Source organism: Microchirus variegatus (assembly GCF_963457635.1).
Source record: "Microchirus variegatus genome assembly, chromosome: 7".
In the NCBI taxonomy this organism is placed as follows: domain Eukaryota; kingdom Metazoa; phylum Chordata; class Actinopteri; order Pleuronectiformes; family Soleidae; genus Microchirus; species Microchirus variegatus.
This window is the reverse complement of record NC_139808.1, coordinates 14,890,946-14,918,460: the sequence shown is the minus strand read 5'-3', so window position 1 is coordinate 14,918,460 and position 27,515 is coordinate 14,890,946. Positions and strand designations below refer to the sequence as shown.

The 27,515-nt window shown below is 42.2% G+C and overlaps 1 protein-coding gene across 1 annotated transcript in view; it reads left to right on the top strand.

Moving 5' to 3' along the window:
• Window positions 1-7,276: 7,276 nt before the first annotated feature.
• plxnb1b (plexin b1b) overlaps window positions 7,277-27,515 on the top strand; it is a gene marked incomplete at both ends in the record, with an annotated part of 34,833 nt that continues 14,594 nt past the window's right edge. Inside the window, 9 exons of the mRNA XM_083892744.1 lie at window positions 7,277-8,437; window positions 15,426-15,608; window positions 18,535-18,663; window positions 18,929-19,029; window positions 20,581-20,713; window positions 22,507-22,663; window positions 24,770-24,878; window positions 25,595-25,703; window positions 26,444-27,367. Of these exons, the coding sequence (XP_083748870.1) occupies window positions 7,277-8,437; window positions 15,426-15,608; window positions 18,535-18,663; window positions 18,929-19,029; window positions 20,581-20,713; window positions 22,507-22,663; window positions 24,770-24,878; window positions 25,595-25,703; window positions 26,444-27,367 (3,006 nt within the window). The remainder of the gene's footprint in view (window positions 8,438-15,425; window positions 15,609-18,534; window positions 18,664-18,928; window positions 19,030-20,580; window positions 20,714-22,506; window positions 22,664-24,769; window positions 24,879-25,594; window positions 25,704-26,443; window positions 27,368-27,515) is intronic.

The window sequence follows — 27,515 nt, the reverse complement described above, 5'->3', positions numbered from 1 at the left end:
CTTGCACGGTTGTTCCTTTCCTTAAAAAGTCAGTTTACTGACTGAAAGGATTTGGCTATGACCTCAACCTTGTCGACAAAGGCGAGGAGATTATTTTGGTTTGGATTCACCCCTGTGTATTCTTTTGGCCTATAATGAAACTGATATTTGATCTTAGAAACCTCAAATATAAATTGGTTAATATTTTCTTTTTACCTACATTCGTAAGTCTGCCATTTGGCTTATTATAAGTTATTCCATGAAATGTTAATAGAAAGGTACAGTGCTCTGCAAAGATTTAAGGCAAGTAATATTTTGATTCTCCACATAACTCAAGCAGAATCGGTAAAGGTCTCTTACTGCAGTGCTGGTCCATTTTTGACAAAAATTTGACATGTGTTAAAATAGTCCATTCATACTATAGTGAGATTTATTTAGGTATTGCGTAAGATATATTAAATCATTTAAGGCCCCCGATTAATGCAAACTGTACAACCGCAGGTTTTTCAATGATGTAATGAGTCTGATACCATTGCGACTGTTAGATACCGCAGGATTTTTATATTATCCTCCAACCTTAGATCACACACTCCTGCTGGCAGATGTGACAACTATAATTCCATCATTAGGTGCTGAAGCAGACCTTTAAGTGTGATCTATATGAATATTACATAATATATTGTCTATGCATATGAATATTGTATTAAAAAAAATCTGTTATCATTAAATTCATGTTGAAACGATAAACTGAAGCAAAAATATCACTATATTGCAATTACGGCTCTAAAATGTCAGCCATACATTGACTCTTTAATTACATGGTGTACCTTGAAGCTGGTTATCAGCCCACGCCTGAGGGACCGGTGCCTCTATTGCCCATTTCGAATGCAAATGAAATGCAACAAATGCTATTAAGACATGTTAAATCTCAAATTAAATGAAATGTGTCACTCAGGAGCTAAAGAGTGGAATAAAGCCAGACTTTGGTGGAACAGTTGACACTTTCTCTCCTGAAATTTCACTGTGTCAACAAAGTGGCCTCTCTCTAATTTGAAAGATGGCTGCAGTGCTAATTACAGTTTGAACATAGAAGTCATTTGTGGCTGGTACACTCTGTTTTTCCTGAGCAGAAGACGTATGCAAATCTAGTGGTACCGTTCCTGGTGAAATCTTGACCCCAGTTTTTCTGGCTTTTCTTTCCCTCAAACTTATTTGAAAAAAGCTCTTGTGTATTCCCATCATATCAACTGAATTAAGGTATTGTTTCTGGAGATCGAGCTGGAACAAAGTGAAGTCCATTACCTAAAAGTATAAGTAACATTTAGATAAATCAATTACAGGCACACATTTCCTCCTCTCACCTCACATCATGCTCCTATCTCTTGTCTTACTACAATCCATCCATCCATCCATTATCTACCGCTTTTTCCTCCACCAGAGGGTCACGGGGGGGTGCTGTGCCTATCTCAGCAGACATTGGGCGATAGGCGGGATACACAGTTCGCCAGTCCATCACAGGGCCACATAGAGACAAACAACCATTCACTCACACACTCACACCTACGGTTAATTTAGAGTGACCAATTCACCTAATCCCCATATCGCATGTTTTTGGACTGTGGGAGGAAGCCGGAGAACCCGGAGAAAACCCACGCACACACGGGGAGAACATGCAAACTCCTTGCAGAAAGGCCCTTGTTCCGAAGTTGTTCCAAACGGGGCTCGAACCCAGGAACCCAGGTCTTCTTGCTGCAAAGGCAAGAGTGCTAACCACTACACCAACCGTGGGCCCCTTACTAAAATCACCAAAATAAAAGCATGAAATTCCACTTGGTTGAGAAAATGCAATTTATTTATTTATCTATATTTTAAAGTGAGGGAATTAACTCAATTGTGTGTTGATGTGTCTCGAGCTCTGAATGAACTTCAGCCTGATTTGATTCTTTGCTGCAGGAGAATGCAGATAAGGAGTGAGGGCAACCTGCTTTCATTTGCACATTTCTGCTAATTTACTTTAGACATAAATAAGGAACATACTGGCCTGTTCGATAACATTTTGGATAACCAGTGTGACAGCCAGTAAATTGTGATAATAACTGAACGAGACAACGCTGTGCTCAAAGTGGACAATTTTACCCACAATGGAAACAGTTGGCTGGTGGAAGAATGTGAAGAAGCACAGTGCTTCTGTGAGTTAATTCCTGGATATTTTGATCTGTCATTTCTGCTTGCGCTGCTTCAGGCTCTGAGCTGATTTCCTCTAGATTATGCGCACAGAGCTGTAAAGCATATTTCCTACAGAGTTGTGACATGCTGATAACAGAGTTCATGCTGTTTAGCAAGTTATGGAAACTTGCTCCCTCTACCTCTTAAGGAGAAGGTCTTTGTTTTGGTTTATGGAAGATCTACAGTATGCCTGGATTGCTGTTGAAACAAAGTCAGAAACCCCCTTGCCCCTACACTTGTCATGTGATGTGTGTTTGTGTTGAACATTGACTGTAACTTTCCAAGATTGACGATTAAGTTTTCTTTCTTTCTATATCGAGCACAGCTATTTGTAACCTTTTCACTGCATGTATCTGCATGTGTGTATGTTTTCTTGAAGAGACGGTACAAAACTACATACACATGCACCATTATCTAAGTTGTAAGGTACCAAACAAAAGACCTCTCTATCGTAAGTTAAAAATATGGTTGCCTAAAGAGCCATTTTCGGTGATTTCTCCACACAAACATAAGTACCAACGCTAAGTGTTTCCAATTTACAAAGATTTGATGGGTCAAACGTTTTGATTTCAGAACATGTATCACATTAGGGCTGGGTGATGGGGACCAAAAGTCATATCCCGATATAGCTGTGAAATGAAAATCAAAGTAGTTTTATTGAAACAGGCTATTTCAGTGTGATAAACACAGGTTTCTTCATCTGGTTTATGAATAAATCCTCAGCTGTTCAAATAATAAAATGTAAACAGGAGAACTTTTTTTGAAATCAAAGTAAGGAACTATATCGATATATGCGATATGGTCTAAATCCATATCTCATTTAAAAATATATCTATATATTTTTTTATAGCCCAGTCCTATATCACATCATGAGACACTACAGCTATATTATGTTAGTGTGTCAGGTTTGGTCACAGAGCTGTCGGTGTCTCACTGTGTGACCTCTGAAGCTCAGCTTATTCTTGAAGTTCAGTGGGAAAAACAACATTTGTGATTGATGAGGAATTTTAGATGTAGTGTAACGTAATGTTTTGCTTAAAATGAAATATACAAATCAGTGATCGTAATTATTATGCCACAATGATAAATGTGTTTTTTCCATCCTTGGCCTCTAGTTTGGACTTTACCCTCACTCTCACAAAGAGGAGATTTCCACCAACAAAGTAAGCTTTCTAATGCTCTTAGTGAGGCAGGAAAGAGGTGTGTGTGTGTGTGTGCTTGCATGTGTGTGTGTGTGTGTGTGTGTGTGTGTGTGTGTGCTTGCATGTGTGGAGTGGACTCAGTAGAGTGAATGGTGTCTTTTTCTGTCTGGCTTTTTTTCCCCCAACCTCCATTTTGAATAAGCTTGTTGGAGATCTGCCTGAACTGAAAAAAAAATAATCCTGCCTCTGTGCCAGGGATGGGAGGCAATGGAGGAGGGAGAGGTGGACAGAAGAGGATGATTGTTAGTGGAAAGTAGAAGGGAATGCTGTGTACTGAGTGAAAATTAGATTTCAGAGTAATTTATCAAGTCATAATTAGAGGAAACATCACAGTATTTCACAAAGTAAGTTTGAAAGTGTAGAGTTAGGTTGCCTAAAGAAGGGAAAGCTACCCCTTTCGTGGTTTCCCATGCTATTGCCTTTTTCCTTCGCTTGGTTGGCTGGCAGAGCCTCTGAAACCAAAGGGGTTTGTATCTTTTATCTGAGCAGTGAGGGTGGATTGTATACTGGGAATGTGTGTGTGCCACTGAAAGCCTTCCTGGGCTACTCAACTTGGCTTCCTCTGAAGTGTCCTTTTTAAACCAGCAAAAACGGATGCAGCCAGTCACACATAGTCTGACAGGAATTACAATGGGAATGAGCTTCCCATGACTTCTATGAACTGTAAAGATGCAAAAAAAAACAAACAAGATAATTGAATGTTAGATTCTGTGTTTGCAGCTAATACACGCCCACATTAATGTCCTTTTTGATTGAGGTTTGTCATCTGTGTATTTTCTGCTCTAGCCCTCACCGGGTGTGGAAGCATAGAATACTCATATGTCTTCATGTTTCATGTGTATCTCGCAGGTTGTATCCAGAGGGATGTGTTTTTAAACCCGTGCTGCTGGGAGGTCAAGAGGTGACGTGCCTCTGTAAGACACCACTGGAAACAAATGGTGAGGAGCCGATGTCACAGAGTGTTTATTATGCTTAAAGAGCCCTCCTCAAGCTGTTTAAACAAATTGAATGCCACTTGACACAGTACAGATTTTAAAAGAAGAAACGGTAAATGTTTTGCTTTCTAGCACACATTTTATTAGCTGTGTTTTTCTTATCAGTATGGTTAGGCTACATAAAAGCAGACAAACCGTGAAGTGACAAAGGTCAAAGGTTTGCAACCTTCTCTAGAACTACTTCTTGGATCAGTTTTCTTGGTCTGTTTACTGTTGAGCGGTTAATTGGGAACATGTGCACCCCTGTCATGCAGGTATCCAGTTTGTCAGTCATGCAGTTTTCTCTTCATAAAACCTTGCAGATGAAGGACCAGAGCGTCAGTTAATGTTCACATCAAACATTAGTGGAGAGATTGTTTGTGCCAGATGGGCTGGTGTGAGTATTTCAAAAACTGCTGATCCCCCGGGGTTTTCCTGCACAATAGTCTCTCAAGTCGCATCAGAATGGTGCAAATCAAAGAAAAAAACATCCAGTGTGCAAGCTGCAATGGTGCAAACAGAAGTGACATTCACTGAGCCGACAGAAGGGCTATGGTAACTCAAATAACCACTCTGGCTGTGGTGAACAGAAAGGCATGTAAGAATGCACATTGTCAACACCCTTGATTGGCAACAACAGCAGAAGGCCCTGTCAGGTTTTATTGTTCCAGCAATAAGCCCGTATCCAAGCTCATCCCTGAGCCACTTCACTTCTGCGAACGCTGGCACGCTATCTAAAATTACACACTGGGGCAGCATCAGGCTGGCTTTGTTTGGTCCAGCTTCTACCAACAAATGTGACATAATTATGGGTCATTTAAAGGTAATATAGCGGATGTTTCTCTAAAACTGGTATGAGGAATCAGGATATCTGCTGAGGCTGCGAATCTTGGTCGGTATCTAGAGTCAACCGTTTTTCATCCAGCCTAAACTGCTTGGTGACAACTTACTGCATTGACATCTATGTATGGCTATTATAGGTTATGAAAGTCTATTTTAAACTCTGCCTCTGCCTCCTCTGCTGAAACTGTGGAGCAACTCACAGTGAGTAAAATACCAACATCACTGAGCATCATTTCAGTGCATAATTACAAAAGCTGAGTTAAGATTGTGCGAAGTCCTCTTTATCCTTTGTAGTGTAAAGGTTGCTCAAACAAAACTAGTTGGTAGGTACAACTTGGAAAAGTTGTCTGCAGTTTTCCATGTCTGTCAGTCAAATAACAGTACAGGTTCACGATTACGTTCCCAAATGACAATGAAGCCCAATTTATACTTCTGCGTAAAGTGCTCTGCGTAGGTCACGCAGTCCTCTGCGTCGACGCAGAGCCTGTCAGAGAGCCTCTGCGTCGTCTCCGACTGCACGAAATATTTTTAAGTGTCCGTCCCTCCGTCAAGGGACAACGGAGACGGCAAGAGCTACGATTGGTCCTCAGGACAGGCCGAGCAAAGCTGCTCTGTGCTGGCTCACAGTGCGCACCGAGCGTCCACAGACGCGGGGCTGATCCCCGCCGATCCCCGCTGGCAAACTATAAATACGTCATATCTTAACACACACAGCACATGTTTAGACTCTAAATGGCCAATTTCTCGCCTCAAATTATCTTAAAACTGAGTTCTGTGACACAGAAAAGTGAGAAACGGCCACTGTTTCAACAACAACAGTCTTTCTTTCTCTTTCTCTCTCGGACACCATTGCTCACTGTAGCCAGAAGCACAACCTTGCGCAGTGACCCCTACTGATCGGGCGGGAAATTGCAGCGCGTGTCCATCGCAGAAGTATAAAGGCTCGAGGCGTCTCCGTGGTGACGCAGTCGGATAACGCATTACGCAGTCGGAGAAGTATAATGTGGCCTTAACTCAATGGTCCTGACCAGGAGCAGTGTGATCAAGCTACAAAACACATGCTCATTAATTAAGCCCTTAGCCTATTTTGCGAAGATTGCACACTCCTTTGGGTGTCATAGTAAAGGGAACACTTGTGAGATTTGTTAAAATGTGTTAATATCAGTGCATGTGTTACTGGTGAATGAAGACGGCACGGAACATAAATTCAGGCCCCCCTTCTCTAGACTTATACTGTATATATTTCCCATTCCAAAAACAAACACAAGGTTGCTGGACTAAGCTTGTCCCAGTACGCAGGCCTGTATCTCCCCAAGAGTTTGGCTGATTTGAGTGAATGACACCTTATTTTAATCGATAGATCCAATAGAATGACACTACCATCGCCAAAAAGAGATTGACAGCAAATCAGCCAATCAGAATCAGCAGAACACCGGCATGTGACAAGAACAGGCTACTGCATATGGAGATGGTAACACTTCCCCCAGGGTCCTAATGTCCGTTATAAATGCTCAGAATTATTTGAGTGTAACACAGGAAGTCAGTCTGACTGGATAAAGCGTTGTTTTTGCAGTAATATAAACTTTATACGGAGAAACATCAAACGTAATTCTGTGAAGCTATTTCTGTTGTCTTAATGCTTTGGGTTTTATCCCTCTGGTGCTTATCCCTCAGTGTAGTGTGCTTTGACATATATCCTCAGAATCCGTGGAGTCTCTGCTTTCATTCGAGGTGTATGTTGTGTGTTTTGAATAAAGTGTCTTAGTGTTAGATCCAGAAATGTGGCGAGTGGGTTGACACAGCTGTGCCGTATGGAGGTAATTCATTTAGTTGTTATTTCTCACATTTAAAATATTCTACTGTTTAATTTGATGTGCAACATCACTCTATTTTTTCATGTTCTGTGCTGTATTCCACTGTTATTCCATTTCCCCCAAATGGGGTACCTTCAGATTTGTCTCTCGTCTTACTAATCTCAGTCTAAAATTCCACTCAAAAATAGACAATATTTCTAACTCTCTTTGTTTTTTCTGTACCTTCAGCTCTGCTGCCATGCCTCCGGGGACGGTGCGCCATCTTTCAGTGTTAGCAGTCCGGACACTGCTGTCTCTCCTGCTGCCAACCATTGGCTGGCCCTTCATCTCACTACCTAGTGGCATCGTCCAAGGATCAGATTCCGCGTCCTCGAGTTCTTATCCCACCTTTGTCCGGAATGACACTGTGTTTGAGCACTTGGCCCTGCATCCCGACCCCACCGTTGGTCGGGTCTACATCGGGGCCCGAGATCACTTGTTTCAGTTGGATCGATTCCTCCAACCTGAACTCCAGGATGACACTGGACCTGTCACAGACAGTCGGGAGTGCTTACCTCCTGTCACCAAAACCAACTGCCCTCAGGCTAGGACCACCAGTAACCACAACAAGCTCCTGCTAGTTGATCCTTACTCCATGGAACTGATTACCTGTGGGAGCGTCAACCAGGGAATATGTCAGAAGCGTAGTTTGGATTCTGTGGATGTGGTACGATTCTCCACTACAAGGCCGGTGGATACCCAATATGTAGCAGCCAATGACCCCAGCGTCAGTACTGTTGGGCTTGTCATTAGGTCACATCCGGCCAGGCAGCCTGTTTTGTTTGTGGGCAGAGGTTACACCAGCAGCCATCCACCCATTTCCACAAGAAACCTCGCCCAGGAACCCATCTTTTCTTACGAGGAAACCGCCAAACTGGCTGTTGCTGGCCGGCTCTCAGAATATGACCACCATTTTGTGGCCTCCTTTGCCCACCATCAGCATGTATACTTTCTCTTCTATAGGCGGGACCTTAAGTCACAGTCGCGCGAGTACCGTACCTACGTGTCTCGTGTGTGTTTGGACGACCAGTCCTATTACTCCTACGTTGAAGTACCCCTGACATGCCGTTCTCGGCCAGGAAAAATGTACAACTTGCTGCAAGCTGTCCAACTTGGGCTCTCCAAGGATGGGAAAGGAAGTCAAAGCTCTGAGATTCTTCTTGGTGTCTTCTCCGCTCATTTGGCTTCATCTACTCGGCCCAGTGAGGACTCGGCTCTGTGCATGTTTAATCTTGAAGATGTGGACCGCAGGATTAATGCCACCAGAGACCTGTGCTACACACAGATGGGTAAAGAAGCAGGAGTGGAGGCAGCCTACATCGAATACGAAGTCAAATCCAACTGTGCTAACCTGCCGGAGGTGAGTTCTTGAGATTCAATTAGCTTCTTCCTGTGGTAACGTGTTAGAAGGATTTTTTAAAGTGCAGTGACCAAACACTAACTCACAAGTCGATTTAATTGACATAAGTGAGAACCTTATTCCCTAATCACAAGCAATGTTTTAGTCTTGACATTGACCCATGAAAGGATCGATCCTGGTTCCTGTAGAGACCTTTTGAATAGCAGTAATCTATTTATTTCAATTATCTATGATATTTCTCACCTCGCCGTCATCCTCATTAGACTTCATTGTCCTTAGGGGATATTTGATTGCAGCCAGGCAAAGAACACATCCTCATGAGGGACAAAGCACATAATACAACACTGTTGGCAAATCTCAAAGACATGCTTACTGAAATAAAAGAGCATTTGCAATGACAACAAAGCCAAGTGAAAACAAGCGAAATGTCAAAAGATAATGATTAAATGCCAAATATTTTCGTATAAGTGCAGAGATCACAGAGAAGTTCACGCTACTAACTGCTGTGCAGACAAAAGAGACATGATATATTTTTGTCCGCTGAGCAGGAACTATGTGTTTTTGAGCTGAAGGTCCTCAAACTCCCTCTGCAGGAGAATTCAATAGCTTGGGCCTTCCTCTGGATCTGACAACCATAGAGAAATAATTTCATCCACCATTGTGTCAAAATATTAGTGATTTTGCCATTTGTCAATTTAACTTCTTTTCTCTCTTCAACTTAAGTTGATGTTCTAAACCAGACAGACTCAAACAGAGCTTTTTTGGGTCAATTTATCTTTCCTCAAGATATTTTTACATACATAAAATTAAGTTAATTCATTCATCAAACGTACAGCTCTTGGTAATGTCTGGTAATGCATTCAAAATAGTATGAGTACAAAAATATACACAATTTTGAATGCATTGTGTATACAAGTGGATTGTGATGGTTTGTCATCTTTAAAAAAACATCATCTCCAGTATCAAATTTTGGGCAATTGCTACACTCCTACTCTTAATGACTGAGACTTTATTTTATTAAAGATTTATTGCGTTAATAGAGGTCTTTGTGTCCACCCTCAACACTAAGATAATTACTAGGCTCGGGATTAATCAATCGCCACCATTTTCAAGTCTCTAGAGCAGCATGTCTGAATGTTGTTGATCTAAATCATCCTTCAAGGAGACTCTGAGTGAAATCTCATTTTATCATTGGAGTCGCACACTTTTTATTTGCAGCCTTGTCATTGTACACAGAGTGAGGCAGAACATAACTGCACGGTTGGCTGTAAACTTTAACAGAATAGCTTTGACAGATTATAAACTTTTAGTCTAGTCACAAAATTGCCTGTCAACCAAAGTAATTAAAATGGAAATAAGGCGGTGAAAAAGAAAAAAAGAAACCTCTCCTGTTGTCCACTGTGATGGACTCTCCTGACTCTCACTGTCTGCTGTGCGAGATACATTTGAGTAGTAAAGGTTAAATATGACACCTGACATTTGAGCTGCACAATATATCGTTGAAGCAGCTTCATCACAGTATGTGCAACCTTAATAGTCACATTGCAGGGGAATGCGCAGTAAAGTCTTCATGTTAGAACCTGTACAGTTCTCACTTAAGTACTTGATTACTTCATTCATGTACATTGTACATGTACACATGTAAATTCATGTATGTCTTTTTAAAAATTGTTGCACTAATAAAATGTAGTTTGGATAGTTAAGGATGATAAAGAAAGTTTGATTTGGTAATAATAATCACCACAGATTTTTCATTTTGTTTTTCATTCTGTGGAACTTTTGAGTGATTTATCCCTGTAAGGTATTTACAGAACACTTTCTTCAGTGAAACAACACAGTTGGTATCATGAGCCTAGCAGCAGTAAGAATGCTCCACTCCCATGTGTCAGTATGTGTAATTGTATGTTTATATCACAGGGTGTTACTGAAAAGCTAAGAACAACATCGAGCAGAAACCACATATTTACAGTCTTGTGTTTTCTTTCTCTGAATGCTACGGTTTACGTGGCGGGTTGGCAGTCATTATCCATAATTAGTGATTATTCCATTTAATTTGATTAGATAACGAAATCCTGAGATTATTAAGTATTCCATTCAGCTTACTGTCACAGAGGAACACAAAACGAGACAGAATTCATATTTTAAAGTTAAAATAAAATTCCTCAAAAACTATTAATTGGTTATCAAAATACCGTAGTTTCAAGTTAATTCATTACTATGTAAGTCACACAGTGAACCAGTGAAATTGACCGCTATACTCGACACTCTCCTTGTATTTGTCTTTCTTTTTGCAGAAAACCTTTCTGTCAAAGTCTCCTTTTTCTCCTTTTGCTAGGGCTGGGCAATATAGTTTTTTATACGCAATTCAGAATGCAACAATATCAGTATATCGATATTATGTGCCGTTAAAATCATATTCTTAGAGCCACTGCCAGTTCTCCTCTCCCTGTGGTTCACACTCAACTTCAGCCTGCCCCGCCTCTTTCCTACTTTCTCCCCAAGTCTGAGCAGTGAGCAAAACCCTGCTCAAGTCCTGCATAGAGGGATCACATGGTGACAGACACAGACAGAGATCTAGACCCTAGTGAGGAGATAGTTAGTAAAACATAACAAAAAAACAGCTCAAGAATTTGTCTTTTTCCCTGCTCCAAGTTCATTCTTGCCTCTCTGCACACAGTATCTCTTTCTCTCTCTTGTTGACTAGCAGTAGTAATCATCAAACATCAAACTGGCGGAGTTTAGTTTATTTCTCGTTTGAATATAATCACAGTCAAATCCCCTGTAGCAGCACCTGAACATATTTACATTATTAATTTCACTCTACAGGGAAATAGCATACTTTATTTTATTCAAGGAATATTTTTTATTTAAAAGCAAGTTTATTTCCACACAATTTCTCTTGGACATGTTGATACTGTGCAACTGTCTGTAATAAAAGTGCCAGTGTGACATTTAGCACATGTGGCTTTGACTTAGAACGGTCTTTTTGTTATTACATAACTGAAAAAATACATATCTAGATTTTTGTGTCGTATATCACCATTAAGCTAAAAAACATAGAGATATAACCATTGGTCTTTTTGTATTTCCCAGCCGTACCTTGTGCTAAATAAAATGTTTGATCTGGAAAAGCAGTTGCCATGCCTCTGAAGCTGTCCATGCTCGTCCTCCTTCCTGCTGTGTGACCTCTGTATCAGAGAGGATGAAATTTGATTTGACATTTTTGTAACACACAAATGTAATTCTGTAGAGCAGGGATTGAATTAGGTATTAGATGGACCCTCTCACAAGACCAACTCTGGAGATGCTGGTTTTTGGTGTCGTGTTCCTGTGTGCACATATCGGTGTCTGTGCCATACAAGCATTGCATTTGAATTTGTGGACTAGTTTTGACATCTTTTATTATCACGTCCTCCTGTGTCGAGGATTTTGAGCATCGCTGGCCCCTCAACCTGGACAGCCATGTACAGCAGATTGGCTCAAAGGGAGAAGATAGTACAGTTGGTGTAATTTAATAGGATTACTGGTCAGGGAGCGATCGATCAGCTGCATTAGCTGCACTTAGTGAGGTGGGGCTGAGGGTAATGTTTAACAAGGCCTGACAGGGATGGATTAAGACACACCAGGCTGAGACGAGGCCCTGAAGTGGATGGGAAGACGAGATTAAGTGATACAGATGCACAGTGGAGCACAAAGGTAAAGAGGGGAACGTTAGGTGGGAGAAAGATGGGACATACAGGTAACAAATGTCAAACCATTATCACTTTGTATTTTTGCGACTTCGTCCAAATTTCAGAGAAGTGTGAAATGAAATCTGAAAAATGATGGGAAATTGTGTCCTCAGAGAGGATAGATCCACTGTTTTTTTGGTTTTTTTTCAAAACTTTTATTCTACTTGAAAGTCAGTTCACTTAGCAGCATTGTACATGCAAACCATGTTCACCCGGTTAACAATAAGTAACATCAGAAAACAAATGAGGTGCAAAGACTTAAGACAAAGAACAAAGTACAAGGTATCAATAATTAGGAATTGAAGTGTAACTAAGCCCCAAAACAACTTTTGTCAGATGAATACCAGTGTTTCCAGTAATGTTATTTGTTGATCCATGTAGAAATCTTCACTTTAGTGCAAAGTATTGAAATGTACATGTTGCGGTAAAGCTTACCTCATTCTCTCTGGTGATTTTGCCATTCGCTATTTTAGTGCATGCTTGAGTCACTGGTACACTTTTCCATCACTTTCTTGTCTAATCAGCTTGTTGTCACACATTCTGTTGCACCTACAGGGATTGACCTCCTAAAAAAGGAAAATTAAAGTAAACCATTTGGCCAGAGCAATGATGAGACATCTGAAGCCGAAGAGAGATTTACTCTCTGATTAAAATCTCAATCAATCGGATTTCTGGGCACAAACAAGTCAGCCTCCATCCATGTTCAGACTTTGCCAGGACAGTCCAGGGATGGACTCTCACGCAAGGTCTAATCCATGATGAGTGACCAGGATTCAGGGTTTCTACCAAACATCAGTGGCCGAAATGCAACTTAAGCAATCTCCTCTTGTTATCTTACGCCCCAATGTGGTTATTGCTGCCCTTGGTATTTATGGCTGAAAGTGCACATGAGTGCAGTCCTCACAGTGCCGTGTTGTTGTAGCGTTATCACAGCCTCCCATCAGCCAGGCAAGTCGGTGACATGCCAGACTTTAAGCTTACAAGCCTTGTTTCTAGACTTCACAGCATGACTTCATGACTATTTCAGAACACTTATGGAGTTGGGAGCTATACTTAGCACACAGTCATCTCTGGTTGGTTTTAATGGTTGGGTTCTCATGATGTGGACAAACCAGGCTGCATGGACTCCACGTGTCTTAATCAGTACAGACTATGGGAAACTGCTAAGGAAAGTTAAAAGTTGTACAGTTTTGTGCAGGTGTGAGACACCCGACAATGATATACAGTGCATACAGACATATACACTGTACCTCAGTGACATGAGTTCAGCAGTGCTGCTACATGAGCACTTTTTATTAAAAGTTATTGTGTATATCTATGAAACTGTTGCTCTTTAAAGGTGCAATATGCAACATTCTGCCTAACAGTATATCAGAAAATAAATACTTTTGTAAAGGTATTGTAGAGTAGGCTACTATTGTCTTGAGCAGAGAGTGACATCACGCAATGCAGTTGCACTTAAGTACTGTAGGCAATGCCAGACCCTGAATATACATTTTCAGCAATGAAATTGGTTTGTGTCGTGCCCAGATCCTCTTAACTCTTAGTTCAGTATGTCCTGTTTTACTTGAACATGTCAAAAGAACAGCCAAGAGCATGCCTTTCTGGATTTACTATTTTAAAAATGTCATTCTTTGGGTAAAATTTGCTCTGGAGTGGGCCATAATTGGTTAAAAAGGGATGTAAACAAGTTAGCAATAGCAGGAGGTAACAATAGACTTGTAACTTGATGAATACATGATGTTACATGTCTGTTTTCATGGTGACCAACTAGAACAGGGACAATAGAGCTCTGGTCTATTGACGTCACACAACCAAGATAATGCCCTCTGGCAGGGAACAACGCTGGTCACCTCCATAGACGTATATAATAGACAACACATAAATCAGGCAATATCTCAGACAACTCGTCTCTTTGCCGGCTGTTTTCATCATAAAAGTGAAGACGGTGGATAGCTGTTATTCCCCAGAGAGACGGCGGAGGTGAATCGCTCACAGAGAGCAGAAGAAGACAGAACAATGGGAATATTCACCAAGAACTAATTCGCACAGCAAAATTAATTATATACACTATGCACTCCCCGTTGCTAATGATAACGTTAACGTGACACTTACCCTTCCAGTGACAACAACACTATCTTGTAGAGATAGACGGTAGACTCCAGGGTTTGCCACAAATGTTTGTCACAAAGCCAGATTCTGTCCATTTGTTTTCCCTCTAGGCTCTCAAACTTTGAGTGACTCCCTGGAGTGAGAAGAAGGGAAGTTAATCGGGAAGTTGAAGATGACAGGATTACTGCAGCTCTGGAATAATGTAAAAGTACATCAAAAAGCACACCGGGGCATTATAAGCATCGGATATATTTAATCTGTCAAGCTTTGAGATATATCGGTGGATCTCGGTGGATTTAAAGTGTGCTGTGAACTTTGACAGGTTGAAACCACTATTGGTTCTGTTCATTTTTGCCGCAGCTCGAGTCCCATGACGTCTGGAGCTCTATAGCTCACTGGCATTAGTGTTCACAATCAACTGTGACGACTACTAGCACAACATATCAGACCTTTCAGTTTGTCGTTTGTCTCTTGGGTTTGCACATGCGTATTGTGACAAATCTACTGGTTATCATGGTGACTCAAGAAATGGCAAAATGCAGCATTTAAGGGAGTGAAGAACATTTAGAACTCTCTAAAATTGGTTTTGTCAGTGTTTCATGAAAAAGGAAACACACTTCCGATGTTTGTGAGACCTCAGGGATACACACAATGGGAGAATTCTGCATATAAACTCAACTGTTAGGAGAAGAAAACTCCACAGGGCCCCTTTAAGGCCATATAAGTCCATTCATTATAACACACCAGCCAACTATATGCAGTCCATCAAAACAAGTAGCCTTCAGCAGGCAGAGCTCCCAGGTTCATTGCCTCTACTTCCCATTGTGAAGATTATGAATGATGAAGCAATGACCCGGCTTTCAAACATGTGGAAAAACTAATGCCCCTGCAACAAAAGCCAACAACCCTCCCTTCTGCCAAACCATGGAAACAAAAACAAATTGTGTGAAAGCTTTAAAGCACAAAGTATAGTAGCTTGTTTCCAACTCCCTCCATGATGAATCCCACTGGGATTTGTACAATCCCCCAGAACACTGCTGTTATATTCTGTGTGAATGGCTAACTTGCTGAGAAGTTAATGACAAATTACTTGAATGACATGTTTTAGCTGCTACGTGCTGATTCTTCTGTCTCCCCACTGTTAGAACACTCTGGACGCCTATCCCTGCGGCTCTGACCACACCCCCAGTCCGATGGCCAGCCGGATTGCCGTGGAGGCCGAAACCATAATGGACAGCCCGTCTGCCCGTCTCACTGCAGTGTCTGTCAGCGTCAGGGCAGGACATACTATTGCCTTCCTGGGAGACTCCAAAGGAAACTTGCACAAGGTAACAGGGTGTTTTACAATAATAACCTTAAATCTGCCTCAGGCCATATCATTGTACTAAAAACATAATATTACATGATAATTTAGATACAGTGACCAGTGCAAGCAGGAAGCACATTCTCTCCTCCGCAGTTGTTTGTTTAGTTTGAGAGAGTACTGAAAACAAAAAAGCTCATAATCAAAGTACCTGTCAGGAAGAAATGTCCAGACATCCCCATCCCCAGAGATTGCAAACAAAAAACAAAGCAAGCAGCAATTTCAAACTGTTTTTTATGACTTGAAAACACCAGGGCTATTGTGGAAACCAGGCAGACCTCTGATTTGCTGGTTGAAGCTAAACAACTTGTACAAATATATTGAATAGCCACTAGGGGGTTACTCCAATTGTTGCAAAAATAATTCTGTTTGAATTGAAGTCTGGGAAAATGAGTCGACTTCTCACTTGATTTATTATATCAGTAAACATTTTCCTCAAGAGTTGATGGCTTGATGCCATAATCAAAGCACACAATGTCAATTATGTAAGTTATGTTCCTGTGAAGGTTAGCAAGAAGACCCGAGTTGGAACAACTGGAGCTCTTTCTGCATGGAGTTTGCATGTTCTCCCCGTGTGTGCATGGGTTTTCTCCGGTTTCTCCAGCTTCCTCCCACAGTCCAAAAACATGCAATATGGGGAATTAGGTAAATTGGACATTCTAAATTGACCATAGGTGTGAGAGTGAATGGTTGTTTGTCTCTATATGTGGCCCTGCGATGGACTGGCAATCTGTCCAGGGTGTACCCCGCCAGCTGATATTGGCACAGGACCCCCCACGACCCTCCTGTGGAGGATGAAGCAGTAAATGGATGGATGGAGGTTCCTGTAAATAGAAGAATAGTTGGATTACACCACATTAATGTGATGTTAGAGGTAATTTTGTGTCATGGAAAATAGGCTTAATCAAATGATTACAACCTCACCCTCTTGACAGCAGTTGTCTGTGGGATCGAGGTGGAAAAATAAGACCATGAAAGTCCCACATCACAACTCACAGGTCTTTGAGGAAGTACACGGTGCACAGCAGATGGCTTTAATGTTGTGGTGTAGTGATCAGTGTATGTTTAATAAAGGAAATTAGATTTTCTGTTTTGATTGCAGCATGCTGACCCTCCCTCTGCACTACTGATGTCAGCCTTCTGGCACATAATAATAGCGTGTGCGCTGATTGGTTAATTGTGTCCCACTCAACATTAGATAATTGCCTCCCACACTAACATAAGTAGCTCCTGCTGCGTGTCTGCTTCCTTTACTGTTAGAAGAGATAAATTCTCTTCTGGGCAGTGGTCTGGACTGAGGAGTGGCCTGGACGGCTCATCTTTGAGAAACTGTGGGATCAAAGAGGGAAAAGAGTTGGACTATATAGCTGACCTCAAATCCTCCACATACCTGGAGGATTGAATTACAGCGTAGCTCCACATCAGGGAGACATCCCGGCCTGAATCGTCATATCGTATTCATCACACTCTCCAGCGCCGACAACTGCACACATACACCCGGAGTGACATTCGACACATGGGCAATACAGAGAACACACGCTTCCTCCCAGTCTGCACTGGACCTTTTCCAGGAGGATGATTTACTGTTCTTGTGTTGAACCGTGTGTTATCAAGATAATCATTTACAATTATATTTTTAGAAATTGTTATCAGGTTCTCTGTGAACAATTTGACCTTTAGTGGCGCAGTGGAATAACTTTTTTAGGGGGTCCCTATTGTGTTACTACTCATGCCTATGTGTATTGATGCTAGTGATTCAATACTCATTCCTGCCACTGTTTAACACTTCTCCAGCAACTACAGTCTTTGGTCAGTCACTAAGATATTCAATAGTTGACCAGAAACAGCCCCTAACAAAGAATCATTCATGTAAAATAATTAATGTAGTCGTATACGTGCTGGTATAGTGCTGGGTTTATACATAATACTTTTGACAGAAGTAAAATTAATGTGTCTTTTAGAGCGGCACAATTCAAATGGCACTACGTCCAAGTGAAATAGCAAAGACGCTGCTTGTTGGAGAGATAAGCTGCAGAGCGGAAAAACAGTTTTTGTGTTTCGTGTTGTTTTGGTCCTGATGGACCACAGCCTCTTGCCAGAGGGGAGCATCACACGCAGATTGAAAGATAAAAGTGTGTCAAAACATCATTATGATGAAGGAATTCCACGGCCCAGAAATCTTGCTCTTTATAACAGTGTTTTGTTTGTTGATGGGCTCCAAAAATATTTTAATCTTTTTATACATCATACCAATTATGAATCATATCACAATATCTGTCAAAAATAACTGCAATATTATTATTTTTTAAAACACATTTTGCATCTCAGGAACGCTGCGCGATAAATTCTTCACATTTGGTGCAAAGGCTCACTTGCAGGATAATCTAATTAGGTTGTGGTGGTTATGGTCACTGTGACCCCACAAATCCCATTTTTGGCCTTGTGAATGCAATAGCTCAAGAACACCTTGAGATATTGACTGTCTCTTCAAATTTGGTAAAAAATGAATCACTATAACCTAACAGTATTTTTGCCATGGCAATGGCAATGTTTCAGAAAAATACCATATGTAATTGAAATAAAAAAAAAATATATATATAAATTGATACTATTTTTATACAAGAGGTCAAATAAACTGTGTCATCATGACCACAGCAATAACATTGTGGAACAGAAGGGCAAATTGTGACTGTATTTCCTGCACTGTTTTTAAGAAGAAAACAACCACAAGGCATTTTAGTTTCTGTATGTGAAATCTCTACATCATTCCTAAGCTAACCAAACTCAAAGCCCACATTAACATCCTATTATTGCCTGTGTGGGTTACATCTAAATCAAAATGACTTGCAGCTTTGTGTATGTTGTAAACGAACAATGATTCTTTCCCTCAGGTGTTCCTGGGGCCAAACGGCGAGGTGGAGGAATACTCTGTCGTCTCCATTCAGCAGAATGTAGCCATCAGCTCAGACCTCATCCTCGACCAGGAGGAGGAACATCTCTTCATCATGACTCACAACATGGTACGTCCACACAGAAAGAAGAAGCACGTTCTGCTTTTCCATCGTAGAACTAACGCTAAATTGAAATAATTAAAACTCTGCTTATTTCTGCCCCAATTCTCCCTCTTTCACTAAGGTCATCTGTATTTGGGATTATTCTAATTAGCATATTTTAATTCACCATTGTTCTAGTGGGGAAAGTGGGCCGTCTATTCTTTATAATCAGATTTTTGGAAGCTGAGCTTCTCCTGCATGACTAAACATTATTGCATTGTCCTGGTTTCAGCTTCAGAAGAGGCCTGTGGCTGAATGCCAGCAGCACCCAGACTGCCACTCCTGCCTGCTGGCCCACGACCCCTACTGTGGCTGGTGTGTCCTGGAGGGAAGGTGAGATCAGCACCAGTAGTCTGACCTCACTCTCTATGCAGCTACTTGGGGCAAAAACTGATGCATCACCTGTGGTGTGTGTGTGATTCAAGTCATCGAATCAAGAAATTAGTTTGTGACATTTCAACATACAATATGGAACTTTGGATGGTTACAGCACATCCTAGGCAGCGGTCTGTCTAAAGGCGCTGGTATACTTCCGTGCACATGCTGCATGCCAAAATGCGCGTCCAGTTGCGCTGACCCTGGTATAATTGCGAGTCACGGTCCTGTAGTATTCCACCTCACCATCGGGTGGCGTTACAAGACTGAACGCTGGGTATAGGAAACAAGAAAAATTCAAACTATTGTTAAATGACTTTACAAACACACGATTGGATCGTGGCACGCGACACGTGTGCAGCTGCACACAGGAAGTGAGACAGACGGAGGCAACAGCGACATTACATGAGTAAATAGAAACATCAACAAACCTGTCGAAGTATGACCAAAAATGCAAAGAAGTGCTCATGCTCAGAAAAAAAAAACAGTTGTTCAGCAGTTTAAGAGGATTAAAAATGCTTCTTGTCCCCACCCACCTCTGTGCTGCAGCTGTATACACAAACGCACCCTCAGTCAGGTCTGACAGCACTGCTTTATAAAGCTCATAAAGCACAATGGCAACACAAATAATAATAATAATAATAATAATGCATTATATTTAAGGCGCCTTTCAAGACACTCAAGGTCGCCGAAATGTAGTCTATTAGACCAAGCCAAGCTTCTGCAGGAGAAATCTGAAGACGATTGTAAAGCTTTTCGCATTCAAAGCAACCATTTTTAACCTCACAATAATGGTTTAAATCCTCTTGATATCTTACTGACTTGTATCAGAATCTTTAATTCCCACTGCTGAAGCTGCAGCTGAACCTCTTGCACTCTTTGTTGAGTGGGTACGAATACTAGTCAGACACTCAAACTACCAAACGAGTTCAGGAGTCGTGCTGAGCTGAGGTCAGTTACAAAGGCTTAAAAAGTGTGGTGTTTGCTACAGCAACAGGAAAGCCTGCTTTAGTGCTGCTTTAATGCACTTCTTCATTGTATCACATTAATGTCTGCTGTTTACTTGTGTCTACTTGAAGTTATTATTTACTGAAACGTGAAATAAGTTCAGTGGCAGCTTGTAGAAGGGTGTCAACAGACGTTCTTGCTTTTCACATCTGACCGGGTTTGCTCGAGGGGAATGGTGTTTGAGCTTGATGAAAGACATGTAACACATCACTGCTCTGTTGCAGTGAACCCACAGCACATCTGTGCTTCCTCTGCTCTGCCTCAACACCTGATCTTACCTGTCAGTTAGTCTTCATTAGATGGCATTATTTATGTCATTCCTGAAACTTAGATACTGCATTTCTCATTGGAAACCACACTTCTGAATAATCCTTTAACGATGTTTTTGGATTTGCAGTATAAACTGTAGATGGTTTAATCTGATAAATCATGTCGTAATTATGAAATTAGCTGTTTTACAAACATGTTATAGAGAGTGTGATGATGCTGTTTTCCCTGCAGGTGCGTGTTGCAGTCACAGTGCTCTCGTGGGAACCAGCCAGGTCAGTGGCTTTGGAGCTTTGACATGGAGCAGCAGTGTCTGACCGTCCAGCACCTCAACCCTTCCAACGTCAGCAGGGGGGAGAGCAAGATGGTAAGACACAGTGTACACCAGCAACACAGGAGTTATACAAAACATCTGATGTACCCAACAACTTGAGGGAGCTTGAGGATCTTTGTTTGAAGATTTTTGTTTGTAGACGAGTGGATTTTCTTTATGGTGGGGGTCCTTTGACTGCAGATTAAGATGAAATGATTTACCTCAAGCATGGGCAGATGTTGCTTAAAAAAACACTGATCCCTGCTCTGATGGAACATATTCTGCCTGTACATGCTCACACACTGGAATACCAAACAGGTCTCGTTCCCGGATCCTTTATCAGATGAGCTTGGGAGGCTTAAATATGGTGTTGTTTTGTGTCTTTGACATGCAAGTTTGTGTAGTGACACAGAGTCGAGCGAAGATAGTGATCAAATACCTGTCCAGCTATATGAAATACAGTGCACATGGTACAGTAAATCCCTCTTTTATCACAGGAGAGAAAGGAGAGCAGATTAAGTTTTTATCAATCGAAATAAACTGAGACCAGATGAATGGCCAAGTCCAAGGTGTTTCTGTTTTAGAGTGTTGCTAGTAATGTCAGGGATGATGTCGTTAGCTTTTTTCAGACATCACTTTTTGGAGTTTGGAGTTTGGACATGATCTGGAATTGTGACTAGGGAGCTAGCAGGAGAATTTCCAGATAATGTGGAGCTACTTTTGCAGACACCTGGGTTCTCACTGACAGCTTACCATCTTGCAGAAATGGTCAGATAACCACTGTTTACATATGTGGTGTTAAACACTGATGCAGTTGAAATACAATAGCAGAGACTACACCAAGTTCCACTGCTGTCAGCATAGAAGAGGAATGTCATACTGAACAGTTGAAGAAAGAAAAACAGCCTGTTCTGATGAACATGGATTTGTGCTGAGGGTGCAAATTTGGAGAGGAGTCGCAATCCGGAGTCAACAGCGCTAAATGTTCCCAAGAGCGTTGTGTCCTCAGTATTGAAATAAAAGAAGTCTGGAACTAGGATCTCTCCTTAGAGTTCATCATCCACTCAAAGTGAGAAACGGAACAAGAGCAAACTCTGTCAGATAATCCAGAAAACACTTCGACATAAACTCAGACTTCATCTACAGGACATGTAGCGTAGAATTATCATGAACTTAACATAATGTTTCAGACAAGATAATGACTCCATGAGTCTGTTCAGTGTCATTCACGTTCCTACTGCAGAGAAATCTAGTTATCCAATCAAATTATTCTCCATTGATATTTACAAGTAAGCAGATGAGATCCCGGTTTCAGACAGTTTAATCACTTACTGTCATTTTGTCCCTTGCTGTCCTCTGCAGCAGCACAGGTGTGGACTGACTAATGCTGCTGTCTGTGTCCAGTAATAACCGCAGCAGTCGGGAACTGTGTTCAATTATTCTGTCTGGCACTGGCATTCCGTCTTTCAATTTGAGTTAATATATTCCTTCATTTATTCATTCATTTATTATTTGGATTATTAGTGGTGGTAGTGAAAACGTTGAATTGTTGTGTGGCACAGTGGAGTTGACATCCATGCCAAGTGATCCTATCAGACAACCTGAACACACCCAATCTGTCCTGAATGCGTTCTCAGATCTGATCCCGAAAAAAACATATTTAGGGGTGGTTTGGGGAGATGTGGCAATCCGTATGAGCATGAAGGTGTGCAATCCATCCTCAGGAGGCATTTGAGACGGCCTCTTCAGCTGAGGTCCTCTCATTTTTCCTCGAAGTTTATTTCCAATCTCTATGAAGTGATCTGCCAGTACTTAAAATCACTGTCACACTTTTCCTCTCCCCTCAGGTGTCTCTGTCAGTGCCAGGTCTCCCAGTGTTGGAGAAGCATGAGTCCTACTCCTGCCTCTTCCAGGAGAGCCAGAGCCACGCCGCAGTCACCAAAACTGGAGTCACCTGCCAATCACCTGACATCAGCCGAGTCCCCGCGGTGCCTCCAGGACAGGGTGAGTGTTCTTTACGCTTTATGCTATAACTTTCTGCTTTGACTGGAGGATTGGGCAAGCATGCTGTAACGAGATTATCCTGTCACTGATTGTATGTGTGTATTTCCACAGGTCCACAAGTACCTCACATTTTTACTGTCCAATCCCCCGTCCAGAAATATAGGCTAAACCAATCCATTTTCTTTCTAAGCTAGTTTACACAGCAGAGAGTAATCTGTATTATAAAGCATCCATCCATTAGCTATGCTGCTTATCCTTTGAGGATCATTGAAGGGAGGGCCTGGAATCCCAGCTGACATCCAGTGAGAGGCAGTGTACATGCTTGACAGGTCAAAGGCTAAAAGTCGAGGCACAAAGCTCCCTGCTGTAAATCAGTCACATCCAGAGATGCAGTGCTTTGATGTGTGTTTAGTTTTCTTGTTTGGTTTGAATGGCGAAGCTTGTTTGTCATAGAAAGTCTGAGAAGATGATTTGAGAAGATTAGAGGGATCTGTAAATATAAAAAAAAAAAATTAAACCCCCTACAGAGGTCACACTCACCAAAACATTGAGATGATTTGTGTCTCTATGTACCGCACACACACACACATGTTGGTTCCCAGGCCTGCATTCCTGAACCTTGCAGCTTGTTGTAGTTCTCAGGGTGCAGGACTCGGGCAGAATCAGCCCTGGGGATTTACCGAGATATGGACACACAGGCTGCATTAAAGGATCGAGCTGTGGCTTACCTTTACTTAAAGGGGGGTTAGTGCCTGCACTCACTTAATAAAAGATGGAGCTCTGGGCCTGTGAGGGCAGCTGCTGCTTTAAAATGGAACATCCGATTGTCACCTGAGTTACTGCTGCCTTGTAGATAAAGATTGTTGCTTTTGTCTTGAAGTGCAAAATGTATAGGACCATGTCCTCATTTGTCTGTAAATGTCAAATGTAGGAACATGGCAAACAAATAGATTTGCAATCCAACAACAAAAAAGCTCAATAGACCCAACTTGCATGATATTATGATGGAAGGTAGCGGTCCCCAACAACCTGGTCGTTTGGTACTTGGCCGCACAGAAAAAAATAAATAACTTACATTATTTACATGTTATTTATTATCGGGGTATGAACAATGTTTTATTTTGAAAAATGACCGGATTCCCTCCTTTACATCTGTCTATGACTCACTCTTGACACATGGCCAGAGTGTTGAGAGCCGCTGCAACAATTTCTTTTCTTTGAAACTGTTTTGTGTATCTTATTTTGAAGGCACGTTTAAGCGTTACCATACCGACCAGAGATCGTTAGGGAACCGGTCCGTGGAGCAAAAAAGGTTAGGGACCGCTGATGTAAGGCACCAGACAACACACAGAAACTGTCAAAAACAAACTGGTGATAATAGTGCAACAGCAGAAAGTTTAACACTTGTTCACAACAGCAGGAGAATGTCCCCAACATTCAGGCGAGGGGTGAGGACTGGCAGGGCACCAGTTAAGCTTTTCCTGCTCTCACATGGGCTCATTTGGAAATTATGCGAGCCTTTTTTGACAAAGGTGCTGACCAGAGGAGTTCTGGGAAATCTGTGGAGCAACCGTTGAGGACTTACATGGCCTAATTTCAGCGTGAAGTCCAAATAAAGAGATTGAGATAACATGTGAAAGTAGTGCTGGCTTGTCTGATCCTCTTTAGTCATGTTTCTGTGATGTCACTGTTTTCTCATATCTTGGTAATTTATTTTGACGAGTACAGTTCAGTGAGACCATAACTGATTATGACCAAAACAAGAATTTCCTTATTGAGCTTGCGCTCTCTTTTCTGCAGCGAGCACCTGCTTGAGAGGAGGGAAGCCTTGCTGTGTTTATGTCTGCACTCTCATGGCTGAGAATGGAGGCTGCACATGGTTTTTATTAGGCCTTCTTGTTTTGGCTGCCTGGGACTAAACCTCTCCCACGTTCCTGTGTCGCTGTTTTTTCAGGAACATCTCGCTGATCCTAGACACTCTTAATCAGAGACGATAATCCTGAGCAAATATTTTCAGTTTGTGTTCGCTTGACTGTGTTGTGTTCAGCTCCTCCTCACGCTCTCCCTCTTTCTCCCGCTCACTCTCTGTGTTTTCTTCTCCCCCAGACTCTGTCACAGTCACATTGTCTCTTCGTTTTGGCGACGTCACGGTCACAGCGAGGGATTTCATCTTCTATGACTGCATGGCTGTTAAGCAGCTGTCTGGCAGCATGCCGTGAGTTACCATGATTTATTAGTTCACTTCTCCTTGTCTCCTCCCGACCCGCTCTCCTTACGGTCTGCAGCAGACTTCTTTCCCTATTTGTATACTGGTCATTCACTTTCTCACATCAATTTGCCCTTCACTTGTCTGTCTCATGACATTCTCCTACCATTTATTTCCCCCCTCACCTGTAACTGTAGACACACAACTGTTTGAATATTCTTCCATGTAACTCAGTTCATACATTTACCAAGCACTTCATCAGGAACACCTTTGCAACTGCTCTTTCATGCAGTTTTCCTGTCAGTGTTATACAAATAAGCTTGAATTGAATTGAAACACACTGAACAGCAACCTTTACAGTTTCCAAGCTATCTTTATTTGAAGCTGCAAGTGGACAGTGTGCAGCAAACTGGGCTCTTCAGGGCTGATGAAATGTCTTGGAATTCCTTTAACAGAATGAAGAGAGATTGATTAGAAACAACAACAAAATGAACAAAAATCGAACAAAATATGAACAAAATCATATAAAATCACAATGAAATCACTGGCAGATTTGGATAAGTTTGTGTGGTCCACCTTTCTCTATATCTATCTGTCCCTCCCTCATGTCTTCTATTGGACCTCTACACTTTTGCTCCTGGTTGTGCCGAACCCTGATTCATTCACCTGCCTCAATACCCTAGTCAGTATTTAATGACTCTAATCTCTGTGATTTCTCTTTGCAGCTGTCGTGGTTGTGTTTTGAGCCATTGGGGCTGTAACTGGTGTGTTCACCAGCACCTGTGTACCCACAAGCCCACCTGTGAGCAGGGGGTGATCATCTACAATCAACATGTAAGTCACCGCTTTGTCGCATCCTGTTACAGCAGCAGAAAAGACTCACAGGACACTTGTGTATTCAGATTGTGTCAATGAAGTTGATAACCCATAGGCTATAGAGGCAGCCTGGGTGAACCCAGCCGAGTCTGCCAACGATTAGATTTTTCACTCTGCAGACACGTCTGGCGAGGACGCCAGACAGACGCCAAACAAAGATTGTTGCTGTACTGCTTGAGGGTTTGAACCTGCTTTATAGATATATAATCATATTTCCTGTCATACATCCATTAATGCTCACAATGTGTTGTTATTCGCCCAAGATGTCTACATTATTTATCACAACTAGGGCTGGGTTAGAAAATATATTTTGTGGTTTAAATTGATCTTTTTGAAATTCATAAATCATGATATGGACCTTGCTAGAGCTGGCCACAGGAAAGAAAGATGAAGCTACCTACACAGAAGCCACTGCCAAACCTAGAACTCATAGACAAACTGAGAATCTCTTTAATGTGAAATATGCCTCACTGAATGACATCAAAGTAAATCAATCAAATTCTGAATTGAAAAAAAATAAATCAAGGAAATCAGTGGCCACACCCAGCCCTAATAACAACCATCATTGCTGTGCATGTGACATAAGCAACAGTAACATCCGTTGAGATGTTCGACATCACATTTAAAGTCAGTTATTGGTTATTTCCATTTTTTATTTTATTTCTGTCTCACCCTCTCCTCATTCCCCCCTCCCCCAGTTTAATCTCCCCACCTCAGCTCCTTACCCAACTAAACCTATTAAAGTCATCACGACACCCAGTACCACAACAGCTGCTCCGACAACCACCACCACCATGACAACCACCACAACTCCACCCACAACAACTGAAACTGTCACCACCACAACGATGACGACGACAACAACAACAACAACAGCAACAACAACAACAGCAACCACCACCACTGAACCCCCTGTGACTGTAGCAACCACTTCTGAGCCAACCACCTACACTGTGCCCACTAGTCCACCCACAACCCCCACCAGCCCAGAGTTGACCACCCTGCCCATCCTGCCCACCACCTTCCTCCCTCAACCTGTCGCTACCCTTCCACCCACCGCTGCAGCCCCAATTATGTCTCCACCTCCAGAGGTCACCACTGGGAACGAAGAGGAGACGAAAGCAGGAGAGCAGATTGTCGTCGTCACCCAGAGTGACACCACAGTTGCCACAGTTTCACCCACTCTCGTCACCACTGCAGAATTGGTGCCCGTCACCACGGCTGATCTGGAGCCTGTGATTCCGCTGATGATCCCGGACACCTCCCCCCTTGAGGTGGTGACTGAGTTGCCACCTGGTGACACCCAGGAAGCTGAAGGAGAGCTGAGTCTAGCTGAGCCTCCCACTCCAACCTCATCTGGCCTCCCTTTGCCCACACAAGACACTCCGACAGGAGGCCCAGATGTTGACCCTGAGGTGCTCCTCTGGCCAAATGGAGAAGTGGATGCCGATGCCGATGCTGATGCTGATTTACAGATGGAAAATGACACAGCCACATTTTCAGCTGCCACTGTGTTATCAGGTGATGGTGAGGTTGACCATCCGGCTCCATCCTATCCCCACTTGTTGGATACTGACTCAGAGCTGGACTACCAGTATGATCCATCAGATGGCTTCCTCCCGGTGAGTTCAACCGCCTCATTTCACGTCCCTCTCTCCTCCTCTTCTTCTTCTACTCTTCCTCTCAAAGCTTCAGCAGCCTGTCACTGCGCTCAGCTCCTGAGTGGACTTTCTACTGCTGCTCTGGGACCAAAGCTCAAACCAGCTTCCT